Raw genomic sequence first — 12,692 nt, 5'->3', positions numbered from 1 at the left:
CCATCGCCCCCATCCCTGCCACCTCCTCCCAGGGCGTCTCCTGGGTCCTGGGCTCTCCACAGGATGTCCTACTTCCCGAGTCGCTGCGCCGGGAAGGGTGAGGCCCGGCAGGGCCCAGCGGGAATGCCTGGGCCGTGGCGGGGCCGCCCTAACCGCGCTGCGCCCCGGGCGGCCGCGACCCCCGTCCTCTGCTCGGAGTTAGCTGCCCTCGGTGGCGCGGGAACGGCGCCCCGCAGAGAGTGGCGCTGCGGTCCCTCCCGGACACGGCTCTGTGGTTCCCTCCTCCCCCGGCTGGGCCCCGCGATCGCCCCCGTCCTCCCCGCCCGGCCGCGCCACGTTCCCTCCCGCCCGGCCTGGGACAGCCCCCTTCCTCCTCCCGCGTCTCCCACTCACCCGGCCTGGGGCCGCTGCTCCGGGGCCCGTCGGGGCGCCGGCGAGCTCTGCGCGGGGAAACGGCGCAATCAGGGCCCGCGACCCCGGGACCCAGCAGCAGCCAAGGCCGCCGCCTCCGGAAAAGTTCGCGGCTCGGGAGGGGAGGAGAGCGGGCGGGACGCAGGGTCCTAGAGGCGCCGGCGCGGACGATCCCGGGAGCAGGGCGGGAACTAGGGGAAGGGGCGGGGGTCCCCGAGGCTGCGGCCAGGGGGCGGGACGGGGCGGGCGCCCGGGCGTCGGGCTGACGTGGAGTCCGCTTAGAAAGGCTCCTCGGGGTCACTTGCGAAAGTCGACGCCCTGTATTTTATTTATGGAGGAGCGAGCCCGCCAGCACCCAGGAGGGCTCGAGGCCGGTACGCGCCTCTGGAGGCCGGACCTCGGCTGCCGGTCCTCCGCCCAGCCCAGCCGCCGAGGCTCCCGGCTCGCCCCGACCCTGCGGTCCCCGGCGTGCCCCGCGGGTGAACCCTGTGGGCTGGTACCTTGGGGGACGGCAGTCGGGTCTCAATTGCCCGCAGGTCCTTGTCCAGCTCGGCGCTCAGCTTGGCCAGCTCTCTCTCCAGCAGCACCTGGGGACGGGGAGAGGCTGGGCAGTGAGGAGCAGCGCACGGTGGGGGTGGGAGGCAGCGGTCAAAGATCGACTGTGAAAAGCAAGGCCAGCGCACCTCGCCGGCGTAAGCGCAGGCCTCAGCGCACGGGCCGGGCTCCTGCCGGGAGGTGTGGCCCAAGGTGCCAAGAGGGCATCCCCGCCACGGCCTCTCACCTGCCCTGCACGCTCCGGGAGTGCCTACGCGCTTCCTGATCCCGCGATTCCGCAGTCCTACCAGTTTCTGCCAAGTTATGACTCTGTTCCAGCACCAATGGGGCTCCCCATTTCCTCTCCCATCTTCTCCCGCCCTCCAAGGCCTGGCTTCACTGTGCCCATCCAGGTTCCCCCGCCACCCCAGGGACCGGAGCCCCCACCCCCACGCTGCTTCCTGCCAGCCTCTGCTATGGGTCTCCGCCGGATCAGGCCCTCGGAGCTTCTCAAGGGTCCAGCTCCACCTCCAAGAATATTTCCTGATAATCCCAGTGCGCACTGACCACTCCCTTCTCTGCTCCTGCTTTGGCCAACACATATTTATTTAACACATGTTTACTGAGCGCCTCCTGTACGCCAGCCACTGTCCCCAGTGCTGGCATTACAGAAATAAACCATGTGGGGACTGGAGAGAGAGCACTTAGTTCGTGGCCTATGCCCGTGGTCACTGGGGCCCCCAAAACCCTAATCTCCCTGTGTTATCAGGCTGCTGTCCCCAGCACCCTGCAGCACTCACCTCAATGGGCTGGGAGGGCTTCTCGCCAGGGTCGTCCACCAGCGGTTTCTTGGGCTGAAGGGTAGGAAGGGTGTGTCAGAGCAGGTGAACTCACTTTCCAAAATGTATCAGCTGAGGGTGCGTGCACACCCCGAGAGCCAGCCAGCACTCACCCTCTGCCCAGTCTCTAGTTCCTGCAGAAACTGGTTCCAGGATTCTTCCGTCCAGACATTGTCTACTTTTTCTCGGCATCTGAGCACCTGCGTGGAGGTGGGTGGGCGTCAGCTTGTGGAGAGGGCTACTGGGACACTGGCCAGGCTCAAAATGCAGGCTTGCAGGCCCCTGCCCTTCCCCTGGGCCCACGGTGTCCTCCAAGGGATTCAAGCTGAAAGGACATCATGGCACAGGGTCTTGGCCATACAGCATACAGCTGGGGCTGACCAGGGAATATGCTGGGTGGGCTACCTGATTTGGGGGCTGCAGCACAGTGGAGAATGCTCCAGGTCTGTAGCTAAAGGTGCTTCTAGGTAACTCTTCAGAGTGGTCCCAGCTTCTTCTAAAGAAAGGGAATGACATTTCTTCAGCTTCCTTTTAGGGAGACTGAGGCAGAAGCCAGCACACAGCCCTCTCGCCCTCCCTTGTCCCTGCTGTGGGGTCTACTCTGCCTCTGACTGCCCTGCCCTTACTCTGGAAGCAAGGTTAAACTGTGGAAGTGTGTGAGCGCCAAGCTTAGATTCTAGCTCCACTGTTTAGTGGATGTGTGACCTTTGAACAAGTTACTGATCCCTCAGAGCCTCAGGCTCAGAACCTGTAATATAGAAATGATTTGGTGAGAGAACATATGTGAGGTGCCCGGGAGAAGGCCTCACACATATATTTGCTCCAGGTGTGGCCCGACCCTCTCCTGCGGGCCTTTTTGCTAAAGTGTCCTGTATGTGTTTGGTCTGGGCCCGTGACTGTGGCTATGTGCGTCTGTGCAGCTTTGAAGAAGCTGGTCTTTCTGGATGCTGTGGCTGAGTGATCGTACACCCATGGGCAAGGAAAGCCAGAGGCAGGCCTGCCTTGCAGCTCTGGCCAAGTTATTTCTGCTCCCTGGGCCTAGTTCCATGAGGGTGCTGGATTCAGTGACTCCATCTGTGAGACCACCCCAGCCACCATAGTACAGCATGGACACATCTGCCTTAGCTCCCCTCCAGGGCCCCTTGCTGGCTGGCTTACATGGAATGTTCCAGCCTCTGTTTGAAAGTTTCCACTGAGAGGAACCACTGCATCGGGCTTATCAAATAATACAATGTCTGATCAAGGGTTGGGATTTGTCGGCTGTAATAATGACTCCATTCTGATTTTGGTAATAATAAAAGTGACTGTAAGAATGGAATATGTCATTTATAACCTAAGGAAGCAGTAATCATAATTTTTTTTTTTGAGATGGAGTCTCACTCTGTTGCCCAAGCTGGAGTGCAGTGGAGCGATCTCGGCTCACTGCAAGCTCTGCCTCCTGGGTTCACGCCATTCTCCTGCCTCAGCCTCCCGAGTAGCTGGGACTACAGGCACCCGCCACCACGCCCGGCTAATTTTTTGTATTGTTTTTAGTAGAGATGGGGTTTCACCATGTTAGCCAGGATGGTCTCGATCTCCTGACCTCGTGATCCGCCCGCCTCGGCCTCCCAAAGTGCTGGGATTACAGGCATGAGCCACCACGCCCGGCCTTGTAATCATAATTAAGCCTGTATATTATTAATGTTTGTGCAGGCTTGCTGTGTGCAAAACATGATGCATGATACACACATGATCACACTGAACCCTCTGGACATCACCACTTAAAAGATGGGGACACAGAGGCTCAGACTGGGTGAGGTACCCACGGTCACATGGCTAGAGGCAGTGCACAGGCTTAAACCCAGAACTCAGCGTCCAAATCTTGAGCCCTTTGCCTCTGAAACTCATCGGTGATGCCCAGAGCTACGGGCCAGTTTCAGCCGCGCTAATGAGACGAGTCCTTCCCTGCAAGGGAACAAGAAACTCAAGGATTTAACTCTGAGAGCAAAGATCCTGATTCCCACGGCGGTGCTGACCCCGCCAGGGCCCCAGCAGCCGGGCGGGGCCTGTGGTTTGCACAGAGGAAAGGAATGTCATCCTTATCCCTCCAAGGGGCTCCTCTCTCTGTGCTATCAGGCGGGAACTTGGGTTCTTCCATATCCCTTGTTTTCTCTCAGGTTTCAAAGTGGACGGCGCCAGGTCCAAGTTCCCCTCAACAGTTCTGTCCACGGCTTTCCTGGCCGCCCCACTCCCGGTCTCACAAGACCGGTGGGATCTTTGGGGCAAAGATTTCCTGCTGCTGACCACAAACGCATCACAGGCGACCCTGGCCAGGAGCGGGTGCCAGGTCCACTCCTGCCCATCCTTCCCCTTTGACTCTGTAGGGAAGAGAGTCTATGGGGGTGGTGGAGACCCAGAGATGGGACAGAGCCCAGAGGGACAGGGAAGTCAGACCCCACTCCTGGCTGGGCTCCGAGGCTGTGCCGGCTGTGGTCACGAGGGGGCGCCCGTCCCATGGTGTCTCGCGGGCCGCGCCCCTCCGCAGCCCTCGGCCCCGCCCCACTGTGCTCACCCACTGGAAGATGCTGCCGGGCCGGGCCTGTGGGCAGGTCTTTGCTGGGCTCCTAGATGCCTGGGGTCTGCAGAAGAGGTACACGAGGAAACCATTGAAGGTGGGAGGAGACAGGCCGTGACTGGGGCTGAGGATGCCTGGGTGATTATTTAGAGTTTCAGCACCACCCCCTTGCTCCTGGGTGGATGGTGGGGACAGGGTGGTTGGTGCTCAGGGACACTGAACGTGGGCATTGCCCCCAGAGCTTTACGACGTTTACTAAATCTTCAAAACAACTCCGAGTAGGTGATGAACTCATCTTATAGATGAGGAAAGGGAGGCCCAGAGAAATCCCGGCCAGGGAGTGGCAGAGCGCGCATTCCCAGTGCAAGCTGAGGCTGTTAATTACCACCTACCGGGGGATTTGAAGTGCTCTGGAAATGAGCTATAAAAACCTCTTAGGTTGAACTGAGCCAACTGGAGAGCCCCAAAGCCAGGCGGGGCTGCAAGTCCCAGCCCCAGGGAGGGACGGACGCAGGCGCAGGGCTATGGCAGGCAGGTGGGCCCGCATCCCCTCACCTCTGGGTGGCTCCTCGAAGGTCCAGTCCAGCTGCAGGTCTGCAGGAGCAGAAGGGACCAGGTCATGGGACGGGGCAGAAGGCAAGGGCAGGGTGCCCTGGGAGGCAACCTCAGCCGCTCCCAACATCCCTAGAGTAGGGGGCTGAGGGCTGAGTCAGGGCCTGAAGAATGTCCCAAGGGAGGGAAGGAATTAGGAGGGCAGCTCTCTGGAGGGCTTGAAATGCCTCTGGCAGGCTTGGGGCCTAAGCGAGCCAAGTGGGCAGCCGCCTTGCCCAAGCCCTCCTGCTCCTCCCTCCCTGTTCCCACACACACCCTCTCCTGACCTTTGTGGACTTGCCCTCACCACTCAGGCTGGGGAAACTCGACTTGCACCCTCTTCCAAACGCTTTCCTTCCCCATTTGCCCAGACCCACTCCTAGCTCCTCAAGGTGCCTGGGAATTTCTGGGGCTTCCTGGAAAGAGCTACTGACCCACTGCTCCCCATGGCGCGCGCGCACACACACACACACACACACACACACACACACACACACACACACACACACGCATGCGCTACAACGGCACCTGCCTAAACGCCAGCCACATCACCCCTCACTGGACCCCACACCCTCCTCCGACTCCTGGATTTGTCTGCTTTCCCTCATAGTAAACTGTAACCAGTGACCATAAAGACCTCACCATCTCCAGTCCCCCTACTCCCCATCTCCCTAAACAGGCTTTTGCTCACCACTGCCCATCCACTCACTCTTATCAAGGATGCTGGTGACCTCCACGTTGCCAAATCTGACGGTCAATTCTAAGTCTTCATCTTACTCAACCCATCAGCTGCATTTGTCACCGCTGGTCACATTTTCCTTTTGGAATTCCCTTTCCACTTGGCCCCAGGGAGATCTCTCCGTTTTCCTCCTCCCTCCCTGGGTCTACCTTCTCAGTTGCCTTTTTGGTTCCGCCTCGTCTCTCAAACTTCTAAGCATCCAGGTGCGTGGGGGCTCAGTCCTGGGGCCTGTTTGTCTCTCTATCTCCCTAGGTGATCTTGTCTAGTCTTATGGATTGTTGTTTTTCAGAGACAGGATCATGCTATGTTGCCCAAGCTGGACTTGAATTCCTGGGCTCCCAGGAATTGAATTGAACTCCTCAGCCTGCCAAATAGCTGAGACGGCAGGTGTGTGCCACCACACCCAGCTAGTCTTAAGGCTTTTAAAACGCCATCTATTCCCATGTTTCACAATCTTGGCTGCTAGTTAAAAGTTTAACGTTTCCCCACTAGAATTACTGGGGAAACTTTAAATCAAAATCTCTCTCTTTTTTTTTTGAGACTGAGTCGCCCAGGCTGGAGTGCAGTGGGGTAATCTCAGCTCACTGCAACCTCTGCCTCCCAGGTTCAAGCAATTCTCCTGCCTCAGCCTCCGGAGTAGCTAGGATTACAGGTGCACACCACCACGCCCAGCTAATTTTGGTATTTTTGATAGAGACAGGGTTTCGCCATGTTGGCCAGGCTGGTCCCAAAATCTCTTTTGAATGAGTCCCAGGTATTTCCATCTGCAGTTTTAGATCTTGTCCCGTGAACTACAGACTTGGATATTCATCTGCTTACTCAACCTCTTCACTCAGAGGGAACCTGTGTCTAAAACTGAACACCTCTTTCTTTTTTCTTTTCTTTTTTTTTTTTTAAGAGACAGAGTCTTGCTCTGTTGCCCTGGCTGGAGTGTAGTGGCATGGTCTCAGCTCACTGCAACCTCCGCCTCGCAGGTTCAAGCAATTCTCCTGCCTCAGCTTCCCGAGTAACTGGGATTACAGGTGCACGCCGCCACACCCAGCTAATTTTTTGTATTTTTTAGTAGAGATGGGGTTTCACCAAGTTGCCCAGGCTGGTCTCGAACTCCTGAGCTCAGGCAATCCACCCGCCTCGGCCTCCCAAAGTGCTAGGATTACAGGCGTGAGCCACCGCGCCCGGCCTGTGAATGCCTCTTAAACCTGCTCTTCCTACAGTCTTTTCTGTTTTGACAAATGGCAACTCCAGTCTTCAACTTGCTGAGGTTTAAAACCATCCTTGACTCTCTCTTCCAATGAGAGAATTCCAATGACTGCAGTGTATTCAGAGTCTCACCCTCTCCCACCAGGGCCACTGCTACCGCCCTGATCTAACACACGATTATCTCTCGTCTGGATTGAAGCAAAGTTGCAAAGGTGGCCTTTTCTCCCTAGCCCTTACCTAGCAAGGGAACTGGTTCCACCATTCCTTCCCCACCCCGCAGCCAGGCACAATCTTTTCAGCCATTACTTGTCAGAGCATGGCACTCTTTCGCTCAGTGGCTCCTCCTCATTTGCACCGTAAAAGCTGAAGTCCTTATAATGGCCCACAAGGCCCCACGTGCCCTGACACCACCACCTCTCTGACTCCATCTCCCACCACATGCTCCTCGCTCCAGGCCAGTCTCTCCTTGCCCTCCAGAACATGCTTCTACCTCTGGGTCTTCGGAGCTCCCTTTGCTGGAACGCTTCCCCCAGCTCTGCCAGGCTGACTCCTTCACTCCCTCCATGGTCTGATCAAACGCTGCTTACAAATGACCTTCCTGGCCCCTCCTGGGTGAAGTAGCAGCCTCCCTGCCTGGGGCACTCTCCTAGTCTGGTTTTATTTTTCCCTAGCCCTTTCCACCAGCTGCCATGTCAAAGGTGTGTCTGTTTATTGTGTGACTTCCTTTGATCTTTGGCACCTAGAATAGTGCTCAGCATGTGATACATGCTCAATAGATGGTCAAGGACTCGCTGAATGGATGAGTGACCTCAGACCCAGCTCATAGGCACCCCCAGGGTTGGCTGCATTTTGAGTTGTGGAAGAAAGCAATGCCTCCAGTAAGGGAATGACCGCTAACAGTGGCATTCCAGCCTGGCAGGGAAATCAGAGAGGGACTTCAGGAAAGGAATGCCTTCTCAGTCCCCTCAGAGGACACTGGGGGACAGTGGCTGGTCAATGTCCTTCTTGGGGATGCTCTAGAGACTGCTGCTGGCCCTGAGTACAGGGAGGGGATAGCCTATTTTCAGGACTACTCATTAGAGCCTGGGAGGAGGTGGAGAAGAACCCCTTGAGCAGCTAAGTCCCCTTTTCTTTCCCTGTCTCTCCAAGCCCCAGGGGCCAGAATCTACTTTGGCAGTGAGAGGGCCCTGGAAGGGTATCTTACCTGGCATTTTCCGGTGAATCTGCTGGAACATTCTCCGGTACCAGTCTCTGGGTCTGTCAACACTCTGGGATCAGAAAATGCAAAGTCAGTCCTCCCTGCTTATTCACCCTCCCAATATCAAGCCACAAAAATTTTTCCCTAGTGAGTCCTTTCTCTGGCTATCCCTGAACCCCCCATAGGTGGGCTGGGGAATGCTTCTCTTGTGATCTCTTTAATAACAATAGCTTCATGTAACACGTCCTATATAAGTAAGATATATGGCAAGATCTCCATCGAAGTGTATGCAATAATGATGTTATGAGATTTGGGGCAATTTACATTTTTTCTCTTTGCTTTTCTTTGTGTCTAGTGTTTCTACAAAGAACATTTTTCTTTTTGGGGGAGACAGGGTCTCACTATGTTGCCCAGGCTGGTCTGGAACTCTTGGTTTCAAGCAATCCTCCCGCCTTGACCTCCCAAAGTGCTGGGATTACAGGCGTGAGTCACTGCACCTGGGCCAAAAATGACAGCAATAATGTAGGAGTGATATGCGTGTTTCACATCACCTGCTTCATCCAAACCTCAAAACAGCCCTGGGAGGCAGGAAGGGTATGTTACCAGCTCCAATTTCCAGATGAGAAAATGGAACTGGCTCAAGACACGAAGGTGGATGGAAAAGGGCAGGGTATCCCCGGTCCTGACTGGACCCCTGGATCCTTCCATGCTTGCCACAGTGAGAGACCTTCTCACACAAGACTCACTCACTCATTTGGCCAGTCAGTCATTCATTCAGCAAACATTTCATGAGCACACAAGACTCACTCACTCATTTGGCCAGTCAGTCATTCATTCAGCAAACATTTCATGAGCGTCGTGACAGGCCCTGGGGATATGAGACTGAGAGAGGGTCCCCTGCAGGCTCAGCCCTTACAGCAGAGGTTCTCTACCTTTGAGACCCTGATGGGAGTTCTAGATCCGTACTCCGCACAAACCACTTGAGCAACTCAGGCACACGAGGGTGTCTGCAGCTTTATGAGGTTTACAGCCCCTGAACCTCACCACGGTTGAACCCCTGCTTAATCTGGGATGGTTTGGGTGCGGCCTTTATTGCCCCACCCCCCACTTTAATGCACAGAAGTGGAGCTCCCTGTAGATCCCTGGGCCCCATCTCTCCGTGGCCCCCAGCCCTGGACTCACGGATCGGGGGGCAATGGGCATGCCGCTCTCATCCACGGGCCCGATTCCCTCGTACTTGACCCAGCGCTTGTCCCGACGCTTGCTGTCCTTGGTCCACGTGGCTGACCAGTTCTGGGTGTGCTGGGAGGCAGGGATCTTTGTGCTTGCAGAGGGCTTGCTCCCAGGGCCTGGCCAGGTCTGATACCACGCAGGGTCTGTCGGGTGCATGCAGGAGAGCATTAGCGAAAGACAGGGGTCTCCACCTGAACCTGTGTGTCTCTTAGCTCCTCAGAGCATGGATCTCTGTGGGTTCGAAGTTTCAACATCGCCTTGTTTGTTTGAGTGGATGACTCAGAGCACCACGGGCCTCTGTTTGTTTAAGTGAATTTAAATGGATTTGATCTTGAGAATGCCGTGCCTGGCCCTACCCCCATCATTCTTTCCTGGGACTATCCTAAGTGCTTTCAGAATAAGGTCTGGAAATCATTACTTGAAGAGAATGCAGGGGACATCCCAGCTGGGGTGTGGCAGTAAAGATGCTGGGCTTGGAGGGGACAGACTTGAATTCAGACCCCAGCTCTACCACCTATTGGCTGCCATGGCCTGGGGTACATCAGTCACCCTCTCAGTGTCTCAGTTTCCACTTTCGTAAAACAAGGGTCATTGTGACAAGGATTCAGTGACATCTAGTGTGTGTGACTGTACCCAGCACAGTGCCTGATATACAGTCGAGAGACTCTCAATGAGACTCTCAATGAGACTCTCAGAAACCCATTCCCCAGCCATGGTTGTGACTGAGTCCTCAACTTACCCATAACTGTTAGCCTCTAAGTAGCTAGGGCAGCAGAATAAGGACTTTGAGGCCATATGGACAAGGGTGTGAATTGCAGCTCAGCCTCTGTGGCTGAACATCTCTGCGGATGGGGTTCCTTACTGGGAAGCTGTCAGTCGTCATCACCCCTACTTTGTCAGGATATCGAGGGGTTAAATGAGGTGAGCCTCGTAAAGTGTTTTTACAGTGTCCAGCGCGCTCTGGGTGTTCCATAATTGTGTGGGTGGTTTTTTTTGTTTTGTTTTTGTTTTTGTTTGAGATGGAGTTTTGCTCTTGTTGCCCAGGCTGGAGTGCAGTGGCACGATCTCAGCTCACTGCAAACTCCACCTCCCAGGTTCAAGTGATTCTCCTACCTCAACCTCCCAAGTAGCTGGGATTTCAGGCACCCGCCACCACACCCAGCTAATTTTTGTATTTTTATTACAGACAGGGTTTCACCATGTTGGCCAGGCTGGTCTCGAACTCCTGACCTCAGGTGATCCACCCACCTCGGCCTCTCAGTGTGTGTGTGCTTTAAGTGACAGGGTCTTGCTGTGTCATCCAGGCTGATAGAGACAGGGTCTTGCTATGTTGCCCAGGCTGGATAATTGTTAAATGAATAAATTCCTTTACACAGCACCTGTCTTAGGGGAATGCTCGATAAAGGATGTCACTTTAGGAGAGACATGTTCAGGGCTGGCCTCCACCCAGGAGTTCCCAGGACCTCTGGACTGGGATCTAGAACTGCCTCTCTAACCTCCTGCTGGGCAGCCTGTTGGGCCTGAATGGGACAGTCTCCACCCCTTCCCAAGCCAACAGATACCCACATCACCTCCACCCTTCCATCCCCAGTCCCTGTGGGAGGTCCTCCGGTGCCCAGGGCTCCTGCACGCTTCCTGTCCCTGGCACCAGGCTGGAGGGCAGGGGAAGGGATGCATCAGCCTGCTCTCCCCAAGCGGATGTCTCTTGCAGAGTCAGCAGGCTCCGCAGGGAGGGGCTCATAGTGAGCCCAGAGGCCCCTGAGGAACCTCCTCATGGCCTTGAGAACCCCATCTCCAGTTGCTGCCCCTCCCGCTTGACACAGGGCAGTGCCAGATGGCAGGGCCCTGACCCTCCATCTCCGGCATGAGGCTCCTGAGCAGACCTACCCGGGTGCTGCGAAGCATCTCGTCTTGTGTAGCCCCCATTGCACACAGTCCTGGGCGCGGGGTCGTGGAACTGGAAATTAAGGGTGTTGGAGCCACCATTCCGGATCACGGGCACCTGCAGGGAGGGGCCAGGAGCGGCAGCTCAGGGCCCAGCAGGGCGGGAGGAAGGGATGGCTACTAGGCACAGCCCACACCCCTCGGTGACAGTCCCAGGCCTGCCTGACGATTTTATGGCAAACAGCGAGGCCCCCCAGAGCTCTCTTGAGCCCTCCCTCCATCCCTTTCATCCTCCTGCCCCAACCTGACCTGCTAGCGTCCCAACCAACTCTGGGCCCGCAGGACACCCTCCTCCCTACTGACTCACTCACCCGTGTCCCCGGGGAGGAAGACCCTATGTGGGACTGGAGGTGGCCAGGGATGAAGTCGTCCAGGCTGAGCCCAGCGGGGAGGCTGCGGGGTGGGCCCTGCATTCTTGGGTCAAGGTCGGAGGACTCCGGGCAAGCCAGCTGCTCCTCTGCGTGTCCTCTATGGGGAAGGAGGAAGGAAGGGAAAGCCCTGCTAGGCTGGGCTGCCCATGCCCTCTTGGCTCGACCCTGGGATAGGGGAGGAGGGGCCAGCTGTGGGAGGGGGTCAGGACCAGCTGGGTACGAACTCAAGGACCCAGGAAACAGGCCACGCCAGGCACCCGCCTGCAGGCTGCCCGTGCCTGCCGGCTCCCAGGGGCACAATGGGCCACTTGTTAGGCCCAGGGCAGGAGCTCCGGGTGGGAGTGGGGGAGGGGGAGCTTGGGTGAGAAGGAGGGGAGGGGCTGGCCAGGAGCCCGTGGGGCTCTCCCTGCATGGTGCAGCCGGCTTCCCCACTCTCCCGGAGGGAAGGCGCAGGGGAAGTGGGGCAGGTGGCAGAGAGGGGCACACAGGACTTTGTTTCAGTTCCCTCTGCCTCCCCCAGGCCGTGTGGGCATCTCTTGCCTGCGGACACAAGGGATTACTCAGCTACCCGCCCACTGCCCTCCAGGAAGCAGCCAGCAGGGCCTTAAGCCCAATAGGGCCAAGGGGAGCATCCGGGGCATTTCCAGGCAGCAAGACCCACTCTTGTGAGCTCACAGGGAGCATCGGGCCCTTCTTTGGCCTCCTTCACAGAATGAGGACTCAGAGGGCTCCGGGTGGGTGGAGACAGAAGCGGTGGGTGAGGGCAAAGCTGAACCTGCTCATGCCCACGGAGAGGTGGTGCTGAGTGCCCTGGGGTGTTCTGCATGTGGGCAAGTGTGCACGCACATACACGCACACCCTGGATCCACTTTCTCCCGCCCCTTCAGGCTGTTTTGTGAGTGGAGGGTCTCCCCTGGCAGCAAGCACCACGCCTGCCTGCAGCCAGCTTCTTCTGCCTCATCCCGAGGCTGGGGAAGGGGAAGGGAGCCCTAGGCACCCAGGGAATGGAGGGGCAAGAGGGGAGCCAAGAGTGGGGGGGGTGCAAGAGGACAAAAAGGGGCTCCCAGTTTGGGGTGTC

The 12,692-nt window shown here is 57.0% G+C and overlaps 1 protein-coding gene across 14 annotated transcripts in view; it reads right to left on the bottom strand.

Moving 5' to 3' along the window:
- The window catches only part of SORBS3 (sorbin and SH3 domain containing 3), a 33,637-nt gene that overhangs the window by 9,236 nt on the left and 11,709 nt on the right, over positions 1-12,692 (bottom strand). For 4 of the 14 annotated variants that reach the window (XM_054561329.2, XM_009243607.4, XM_054561330.2 and 1 more), the window contains 11 exons: positions 11,555-11,711; positions 11,187-11,301; positions 9,249-9,442; positions 8,073-8,136; positions 4,894-4,932; positions 4,336-4,402; positions 2,190-2,280; positions 1,898-1,984; positions 1,746-1,799; positions 912-998; positions 394-440 (listed from right to left, as the gene is read on the bottom strand). In XM_054561329.2, the coding sequence (XP_054417304.1) occupies positions 394-440; positions 912-998; positions 1,746-1,799; positions 1,898-1,984; positions 2,190-2,280; positions 4,336-4,402; positions 4,894-4,932; positions 8,073-8,136; positions 9,249-9,442; positions 11,187-11,301; positions 11,555-11,711 (1,002 nt within the window). Of the gene's footprint in view, positions 1-22; positions 162-393; positions 441-911; positions 999-1,192; positions 1,210-1,745; positions 1,800-1,897; positions 1,985-2,189; positions 2,281-4,335; positions 4,473-4,893; positions 4,933-8,072; positions 8,137-9,248; positions 9,443-11,186; positions 11,302-11,554; positions 11,712-12,692 lie in introns of those variants that run through there. The other 10 variants (XM_063726571.1, XM_063726570.1, XM_063726573.1 and 7 more) reach the window with 7 other exon arrangements.

This window comes from Pongo abelii, chromosome 7 (genome assembly GCF_028885655.2).
Source record: "Pongo abelii isolate AG06213 chromosome 7, NHGRI_mPonAbe1-v2.0_pri, whole genome shotgun sequence".
NCBI lineage: Eukaryota > Metazoa > Chordata > Mammalia > Primates > Hominidae > Pongo > Pongo abelii.
The sequence above is the reverse complement of the archived record's forward strand: the minus strand, read 5'-3'. Positions and strand labels throughout refer to the sequence as shown.